Raw genomic sequence first — 9,221 nt, 5'->3', positions numbered from 1 at the left:
TTTGTTGTTTGTTTGTTTGTTGTTTGTTTGTTTGTTTGTTTGTTGTTTGTTTGTTTGTTTGTTTGTTTTTCTTATTATTTTTTACACGCTTCCTCATGTTGCTTGACAGGTCTAAGGTTAGTTTGCAGACTCTACAATATATAACATTAAAAAATGTTTGGTACAAGCTGGTCTATTGTTATACCAGCATTATCCACTATGACACAACTTGTATTTCAGCTGTTGTTTCTCCAGGAAACAAGGGTTATGACAAAACTTTGTTTTATTTCAATCAATCTATCGATTTTATTCGTAAAGCACCCTCTATGCTGGTAGCATATATGGGAGGTTACTTTTAGATTGTTTTTTCTGAACTCGGTTTGAACTGTTCATGGTTACAGCAAAGCCCAGAGTTTGAGTCATTGCTCTTTTTTTTTTGTTTAATAAAATAATAATTAAAATGCATTTTGATTTGTTCTTGATTGACTCAGCGTTTCACTTTAAGGGAAATTTATCTATTTCCTCATCACAAGCCTCCTGTGCCGAGACAAAACCGAGTAGGATATGAGTTCAGCGGGTTGGCGGGTTCATCTTTTTGTTCTCTCCTCCCTTCACAACTAAAGAAAACAGCAAAGTAATGCTGGGTTCCTGAGGAAGCAGCGTACGCTTCTGGGCAGTCAACGCTGATAAGACAAACCACACGCCTGTAGTGCCAACGCCCCCACACACAGTCTTCGTCTTTGACGCACTCCACTTCTCCCACTGCAAGGTCCTCCTCCGTCCCTTCCAGTGTCCCTCTACCTCTTCTTCTGCTCACAGGAGTTGAATTTTGATCTCACAGAGGCGAACCACCTTCACTCGGGATGGGCTCCAGACCCCCTGGACTGCTGCTGCTTCTCTCCAGCCTCCTCCTTATCTGTAAGAATCCACTGCTGAGTTTCTTTATGGATAACGAATAATGCATAATTTAAATGAAATCCCTGGATTCTCACTTTTCTGTTCTCCTTCCTCTCGTTTCCCCTTTTACCTAATACAGTGAAGTTTGCCAGAGGAGAGTCATGTAAGTAATGCTTTTTTGTGTTTAAAAAGTGTTTTTATGGTATTTTAAAACCATCCAAACTATTAAGTAGGAGATTTCAAAAATCTTTCACATCAACTTAAATTACACAGAACAAAAATTATTTGAAGAACTAAATTTGTTCACATTTGATCTTGTCAAAGCTTTTCTTAACATTTAGTTTTCTTAGTAAATCTCCGTCACACCCTCTTCCTTCCCGAAGTTCTTTGTATGAAGTCTTGGGCGTGCATTAAAAAACACAAGCAACAGCTTTCTTAAATAGATTTACAAAGAAAAATAAAGAAAAAATGTGTCAAACATTATTTCACTTTAGGAGAAGAAGGAGCTTCATTAAAGGGAGTTGTAAAATTTACAGCAGAATTGTTTTTAGGCCTGGCCTTAAAATCTTTTTCCTCACAGTCTGAAGTTAAATCAGACCAAACTTTGATTGCTTTAAGTTAGTTAGAAACACCAAAATTATTTCAATTTACTACAGGCTACAATAATGAAAGAGAAAATATGTCAGAGATTAATATATTAATGTCTTCAAAATATTTCTAGGGCATAGTTAGGCTTGCTCTTTTATCAAGTTTGTTCTGAAATTAGGCTAACCGCCTTCAGGAAACTTAAATTCCCTGAAAAGGATTTCAGCCATATAGTTTTCAAGATATTTGTTTACTTTGTTTTTGCTGAGCTTAATTATGATGCTAACCTACTTATGCTTAACGTTATCTCTAACCAATGTAGAATATTACTTCAGTAACTAATAGTAGACTGTCCAACTATATTTATGTGTTAAAATAATAGTTTTAACACGTAAAACTACACCAACCCATTTCTGACAAAACAAGGACTTCTCTGATTAGACAAGGGTCTGAGACCTGAACAAGCCTGATATTGGTCTCTTTACCTTGTATCATTAACTGTGGTGGCCGTGTTATAAAGTTATGCTCTGCAAGCATGCTTTGGTTTGGTTTTTCCTGCAAAAGGGGAAGAGGGTGTTGGGATTAAAAAGAAGAACACATTATGAGACAGCTTATTTCTGTAGAAACTCAGTTGCTGAAAAAAAGTGGATGCTGGGAGCTGCACTCCTCAGGGAGACATGGGACCAAACACTGTTTCCTTCCTTCCACTTGTTGTTTGTTGCATCAGTCATTTTTCCTTCTTGTTTCTGACTGTTTATCTCTGCTGTTGTTTTCTTGCCTCTGTGCTCCTCTACGGGATCCACAGCATTCATTATAGATACTGTTGGTCTCTCAATCCTGCCTAAAGACAATGTTCAGAGTGGAACCAAGGTGATGATTTGTTGCGACGCACGCGTCAGTTCCAGCAACATTTCTTATCTGGAATACCTTTTCAAGTTTATGCGGGATGGTGTTGAAATCCACACAGCCAACACCACAAAAGACTCGACTTACTATGAGATCAACCCAGCCAGGGCAGTCAACTCAGGAAATTACCAGTGCCAAGTCTCTGTGAAGAACAAGAACAGGCTCAGCAACACCAAGACGCTTGATGTCAAAGGTGTGTTTACACAACACTACACTGGGGCTGTACATTTTTGAGGTAAAGCGACACATCATCTGCATATAGCCTAATTTTATGGCTTCTGCAACTCTTATTAATTCTGTGAACATTTCTGTTTTGAGGGATTAATTCCTTTTGACAATCATCCACTACTTAATGGTAGTCTTTTGCTAATCTTTATGAAAGATGCAAAAGCTTTTAGTGATCAAATGTATTTTTAAAAATTTACTCTGTGTGACTTTTGCAAGCTCTGTGTGTATGTTTCAAGATGTTTTCACTGTCTCTGTGGGCTTCCTCCTTTCAGGCCTACAAACCCCCATTCTTCATCTTAATAATTCAACACCCTATGAAAGTGAGGCGTTCAAAGTCACCTGCAGTGCTCCAGACGAGAAAGGAGCTCTTACCTTCAACTTTTACAAAACATTTCGATATGGACAACCTCAGCGGATAAAGAAGCAACAAAGCACCAGTAACTTTCTAGAAACCACTCTGACACTGAGCCACATAGGGGACTGTTTTCTGTCCTGTGACTACGAGATCAGTTTGATCTCAGGTCCCACAAGCTCTAACATCAGCAATGAGATTCAAGTGAAAGTCCAAGGTATTTATATGAAGTGGTTGTTTTCCACTAGACATGAACGCTTAAAGAGAAAGTAAGTGTGCCTTACGTTCTTAATTTATGCTTCACAGAGCTCAATATCATCCCAGAGATGACGATATTACCCAACGATATATATGAACCAGATATAGTAGAGGTGACCTGTAAAGTACAGATTCATTTAGAAGACATTGAAATATTCCTTGTAAAGGACCGGACTATTCTCAAAAGAACCACGGGTAAAACGCTCATTCATCGATATAGTCCCAAACCCACAGACTCTGGAGAGCTTGTTTGCAAGGCAGAGTGGAGAAACGTCCAAAAAGAAAATTATAAAACCATCAAAGTCAAAGGCAAGTCAAAGTGTCCTCTTTACTAAATGCCTGATGTAGCACCAGGAAAATTGTTGTTGCAACTAAACTATATACAATGACAATTTCTATATTGTGCATGAATTTTGTTCTCTTTATCCATCAGAGGTATTTTCAAAGCCCCGCCTGTATTTGGAGCCCGTGGATCTGTTTGAAGGAGAACGATTCAGACTTAACTGTTCAGTAAAGGTTTTTTTTCCTGAGATGATTGGTAACACTTTGAAATACCGCCTCTACAAAGATGGCACGGAATTAACCAGTTCAGCCACATATGTTGATGATGCACGCCCTAATAGTAATGGAAACTACTCCTGTAAAGTTGAGGGCACTCGTATTTCAATCAATTTTCATAAGGAGAGCGAAGCAGTTATTGTTAACGCTAAAGGTAAGTCGTCTGCTATATGCAGTTTTAATCAATTCAACCATTCTCACATACTAAAAATCTTTCAATGCCCCAAATTTTTGGCGGATTTAAATTTAAAGTAAAGGTTTTAATTTTAACTAAATTTTTCTTTGACATTAAAATTTTGGAGTTGCCCATCCAGAGGGCTAACTTTAATCCAACAGAGAATCTGCGCTTTAGAATAGCTAAAAATTATGGTGAAGAAAAGATGGGAAAGATTTAGAATTTATTACCAAATATAAATTGTCAAAGTATCATGTGAAAATTTACAAAAACTGGTCAGCAAGCTTTAATCTATTAAACTGATAAAGTATTTTGGCCACTACCAGATGAATAAATAGTGCAAACAAAGTTTTATTCAAACATTTAACGAACTGTCTTTCATTTTTTCCTTTGTCTTGTTGTTCTTCCCAGTCCCTGTTTCAGATCCTGAGCTGAGTGTGGTAGGGGGCAAAATCTTTTTAGGCAAGAGATTTCAACTGATCTGTCACAGTCATACAGGCACTTTTCCCATCAAATACACTCTTTTTACAAATAATGGGATGAAGATGAGCAGGGAGGTGAGCAGATCTGAGGACCGGGCTACCTTTGACATACTTCCAATTTACAAGAGCTCCGATTTAAAAACATTTCTATGCCATGCGAGCAATAATCCACGTACAGCTTCTAAAGCAGCTTCAGGGCAGCATCTACTGAAGTCAACCAATATCATTGGTAAGTTGTGTGCAGCAATATTATAAATGTTGCTTTTTCAAACTGTTCATGTGTATTTCTAACTCAAGTTCTGTTCCTCAGAGCCCATCTCAAAACCAGAGCTGATCATTCATCCCAGCCAGGACATCACTGAGGGACAAAGTATAAAACTCGTCTGCTCTGTACAGACAGGCAGTCGACCCATCAACTTCACATGGTACCACCAAGAGTCCAATGGAGCGCTGGCTTCCCTCTCAACCAATAAACTAGAAGAATACCATAATATATCTAGCGCCAATAAAAAACACTCTGGGAAATACTATTGCTCAAGCACAAACCCAGCTAATGAATCCAAATGGAGTGAATCTGTTACAATCGAAGGTGGGTTACAAGTTAGCACGGTGTGCAAATTCTTTTAATTATGAATGAAGTGTCTTTCAGTAATTGATTATGAAAACAAATGTCTTCCACAGTGAAAATGGCAGGGTGGAAGAAAGCACTTATCATTGTCTTTTGCCTTGTACTTCTCCTCATCCTCTTCCTTGTGATTGCCTTAAAAACACGGCTTTTTCATTTTAAGAGGAAAAGAATGGCTAACTTGTCAGTGTAAGTAGTAATTGCTCATGGACTTATTCAAAGATCACCTCTTTGAATAAGTCATTATTTCTGCATTTATTTGTGGACTTCTGACTCTCAATAGTTATAACTTATATTTCCTTGTTCAAAACTGAGAACTGTGTAAGAAAGTCTTAAAAGAATGAAACCATGCAGGTACAAGGCAAGTGAAAATACAACTGAGAAGCGTTATATAAGAAACACCTGGTTCAGATATCAATCTGTTACACTATGGAAAAGAAAACAACTTGGAAATTTCATTCCCTTTAAGCCAAGAATATGAAGTAACTACTTCTTTGCATTTAGGAGAAACCACCCGGTTCACCTACTTAGTATATGATTTTTGGTTATTATGCTCACATTACCATTGCTTATGCTCCAATGAGAAGGGACATAATTTTGACTCTTCAGCTTCAGTCAACGCCTTGTCATTAATAAATGGTAGAGCGCTTACTATTTCAAGAAGCCCTCTCTCCAAAATGTGATAGAGAAGTTTGTCACAGTTCTGATCTGCTTTTATTCATGTTAGTACTATTAAGATTTGAATGTTTTGTTGCACTGAGCTCTGCTAAAATATGCTCTCTAAGGTCATTACATGTCTAAAACACCCTCTGTTCATTGTGCTTTGTCTCAACCCAACCCCAGGAAGTCAGTCAGCACCAAAGTAGAGCGACTGAGTCTCACACAAGCTGAGGTCATTGATGCAAATGGTAACATTGGTCATCCATCAAAGCAATGCAGAGGAATGCAGTATGCTGGAGTGACAAGAAGGTTTTATTAATTAACACTGCTGATGTTTTTGTCTACCCTGTGCAGCCACCCCATCCATGATGGGAAAAAGTGTTTGGAGTGACCAGGTCTCAGGTTCTGGTGGGTATGAGGCGTCAACGGCTGTCATCTAAGCATGTGGAATTGAGAATGCCATTTTAGGGAAAATTAACTTTGACCAAACTGTTGTGCAGAGTCGGACGACCAGAACAGCAGCATGTTGCCAGAAAAAAAGTCTGAACCTGAATATACTGAGGTTCAAATAAAAGACGCAGACCCAGCCAAAGGTGAGAGATTGCATCCATGAGAAACGAAAAGCACAAATGTAAATTTATACAACAATATTCTTTTAAAAGTTTGATATTTTGTTTCATGTTAGCTCCTGCTAAGCAGGGCACAGACAACATCTACAGCGAAGTCCGCAACTCCCAGCAAGGTATGACAGTCATCGCTCGCTTTAGTGAAATCCTTAGCAAATCAGTGAACAGAAAAATTGTTGACATTAGGGAGAGAGAGAGAAACAAAACAGGAAACAGGATCAACCGAGACTGTGGACATTTCATTGTTAGTGAAAGAATGACCCATTAAAAACAGTAGGCTCAGTCTCCAGGTGGCCACTTCCTGCTTTCGTCAGAGAGAACTTCCTGTTCAAGCAATGCACACAAACAGTTTGTGCTCTCATTCAAATTTAGTGACCAACCATTTAATTGTTCAATGGCAAGGAGACTACTGCTGCCCATTGTCTAGTAATGGGGTTGTTTTGCAGAATCAATGTCTTTTTCTGAAATTAAAGTGGAAACACTATTTCTGTGCACCATAAAACCTGCCTGTGTTTGAAAGCTGTGTAAATGGTAACAATGCATTTTAAATCATCCTGAGAAGCTCCTTGTTTCCTGGAACCACTGCACTTCTTGTGGAAAGTATGGAGTAAGTCCTCCTCCATGTCCTTCTGCCTTTGTTTCCTGAGAATGTCCTTTGGCTTTGTTTTGCAGGTGCCCCAGAGGTGCCTGATGGTGTAAGTGACATTTGGTTTTAGTCAAGCATGCACACGCAATCACATGCATAACATTTATTATTATTATTATTATATTATTATTATTATTATTATTATTATTTAACATTATTATTTTTTATTATTTATTTATTTATTTATTTATTTTATTATTTTTGATCCAGAGTCTTTGCAGTAATTTTCAGCTATGTTAGACAATCTGAGAGAAAGAAAAGTTATTAAACTAAAATTTCAAATGACAAATTGGTGGTCTTCGGAAGTGTCGAAAGATGAGGCTGTGATAAGTCATGTCTAAATTTTACTCACATTTTGTATGGGACAATGTATTCTTCACAAATAAACATATGTTAGAAGGAAAAATACCCCTCCCCCACCCCCCACAAAAAAATAAATCTGCAATAACTTGGCTGTGTGAGTATTTATGCCCTTAAATTAATATTTCATTGAATCATCTTCTGATAATATAAGGCGTCAGGTGAACTTAAATTCGGATCAATCAGAATCTCTGTAACTGATAACAGATGTGAAGCCAAGACGAAATGATTTATTGCAATTTTTAAAATTCTAGTATTTTTTCTCTTCAACATGTTTTTGATTGAAAAACACCAGTTATAGATATGTCAAATTTAGTTTGAAGTAGTTTTTTATACCACAAAAACGTGCAAATATATGTCTTCTTTCGGTTCTCTGGCATTTAATTGGATATATTTTACTTCACTAACAGTGATATGTAATTTAAACTTCTGATTGCCACAAAAGCCAAAGCATGCTCCTTTGTTTAACGCTGGAAGATGCATTGTTCCTCACATTTCCGCAAGCTCATTTCCTCCAAGCTTATCTTTACATTCCTCTTTTCAAAGTCTTTTCTCTCTGCTAAAAGAGTTCAGAAGAGTTACAGGACAAAAAAAATTCATTATTTAGGACTTTTTTCATTCATCTTTTTACAACACTCATCTTGGTATTGCACCATCAGTCTTCTAATCCTTAGCAAGGAATTTAACAATTTTCATCTGTTCTTATTGCTGTTATTTAGCGCTGTTTGTTGACTTGTTTCTGATCACTGTCAAACATGATTCGTTTAAGAATCTTTAACTCTGAGATTTTCTTTTATTTTCACTCTTCTTAATCTGAGTGTTGCGTTTCTACAGAAGCCAGTGGAATATGCACAGCTGAATCATGACGGAAATCACCAACCTGACAACTGTCAGGTCGTCGATCAGAGCCTGAATCGTGAAAACATAACTGATTCTGAAAATAACACTGATGTTCACACTGGTGACCCGGAGGAAGGAACCTGTGACCCTGCGCCTGACTGTTGATGACTTGTTCCTCTTTTCACCCATCATGATATTGCAGCTGATGTTTTGGGGTTTTTTACTAAAAGAAGCTGAAACCTTTTACATTGCACAATTGTATTCTTGTATTATTGCTGAATTATGTTAAAAGGTTCCTTTTTTTTAATCACGTGAATAAAATGTTTTGCTATAAAGTGTCATGTTTTGTTTTTAGTCAGGGAGAAACAGCAAGTGTCTCTTTGAACCACAAAGATTAAAACTTAAATGAGACTATTAAGTGGGGGGCTTTGAAAATGTATTTATCGCTCACATTTTCTACCATTTTAGATTTTCTTTCACATGCAAACTGCTTCAGATCATCCAAATATATAATATCAGCAGGGGATAACTTGTTGTTTTTAAATGGTAATTTTATTTCTTAACAAAAACTATCCAGACTACATCCTGAAACCTGGTTGTGTCATCCTTTGCGGCAACAACAGATGATCACATGATTGTCATCGTCATGCAAAGAAATTTTGGTTTATTCTTCTTGGAAGAAGCCTTTTAACCCTTTCATGCATGAATTATGATTCTTTATGTCAGAATGTTTTTTCAAAGTGTTTTTTGATTTTCTTAAGACATAAAACAAAAAGGTGGGAAAAAAGATTTGGTTAAAAAAAAAAAGAAAAGAAGCAAAGTTTTTCTCTGATATTTTTTCTACTTCATGAATTGTGATTTTCTCTGAATACAATGTTGTTATTCGGAAAATACATCAGGAGTATTAGTTTTTAGGGCTTAGTTGTCACAATATTCTTTTTTTTACTCGCAAGAGTCCTCTCCAGTAGAAGGAGGGGCTGGGTTGTTCAGCATGTTTTTTCATCTGTCTGCCATATTGGATTTAATCTTTTTATTTTTTAACTT

General features: G+C 37.0%; 1 protein-coding gene across 2 annotated transcripts; it reads left to right on the top strand.

Moving 5' to 3' along the window:
* Positions 1-748: 748 nt before the first annotated feature.
* Positions 749-8,513, top strand: pecam1a (platelet and endothelial cell adhesion molecule 1a). Of its 2 annotated transcripts, none has more exons than XM_055036271.1 (15): positions 749-897; positions 1,016-1,039; positions 2,267-2,560; positions 2,868-3,164; positions 3,254-3,514; positions 3,639-3,917; positions 4,350-4,649; positions 4,731-5,009; positions 5,102-5,234; positions 5,889-5,953; positions 6,060-6,113; positions 6,206-6,298; positions 6,391-6,447; positions 7,004-7,026; positions 8,175-8,513. In XM_055036271.1, the coding sequence occupies exons 1-15, from the start codon at positions 843-845 to the stop codon at positions 8,340-8,342; spliced, it is 2,382 nt and encodes a 793-aa protein (XP_054892246.1). In that variant the 5' UTR covers positions 749-842; the 3' UTR covers positions 8,343-8,513. The 2 variants fall into 2 exon arrangements, with proteins under 2 accessions (XP_054892246.1, XP_054892245.1); XM_055036270.1 differs by having other exon boundaries at positions 8,172-8,513.
* The last annotated feature ends 708 nt before the right edge of the window (positions 8,514-9,221 follow it).

This window comes from Poeciliopsis prolifica, unplaced genomic scaffold, assembly GCF_027474105.1.
Source record: "Poeciliopsis prolifica strain line A6 unplaced genomic scaffold, Auburn_PproV2 SCAFFOLD010, whole genome shotgun sequence".
Lineage (NCBI taxonomy): Eukaryota > Metazoa > Chordata > Actinopteri > Cyprinodontiformes > Poeciliidae > Poeciliopsis > Poeciliopsis prolifica.
This window is presented reverse-complemented; position numbering and strand designations above follow the sequence as displayed.

Coding starts and splice junctions, on each gene's coding strand:
- pecam1a (XM_055036270.1), top strand. CDS start 843: ATGGGCTCCAGACCCCCTGGACTGCTGCTGCTTCTCTCCAGCCTCCTC. Junction 2,561..2,867: donor CAAGACGCTTGATGTCAAAG/GTGTGTTTACAC, acceptor TCCTCCTTTCAG/GCCTACAAACCCCCATTCTT. Junction 6,114..6,205: donor TGACCAGGTCTCAGGTTCTG/GTGGGTATGAGG, acceptor ACTGTTGTGCAG/AGTCGGACGACCAGAACAGC.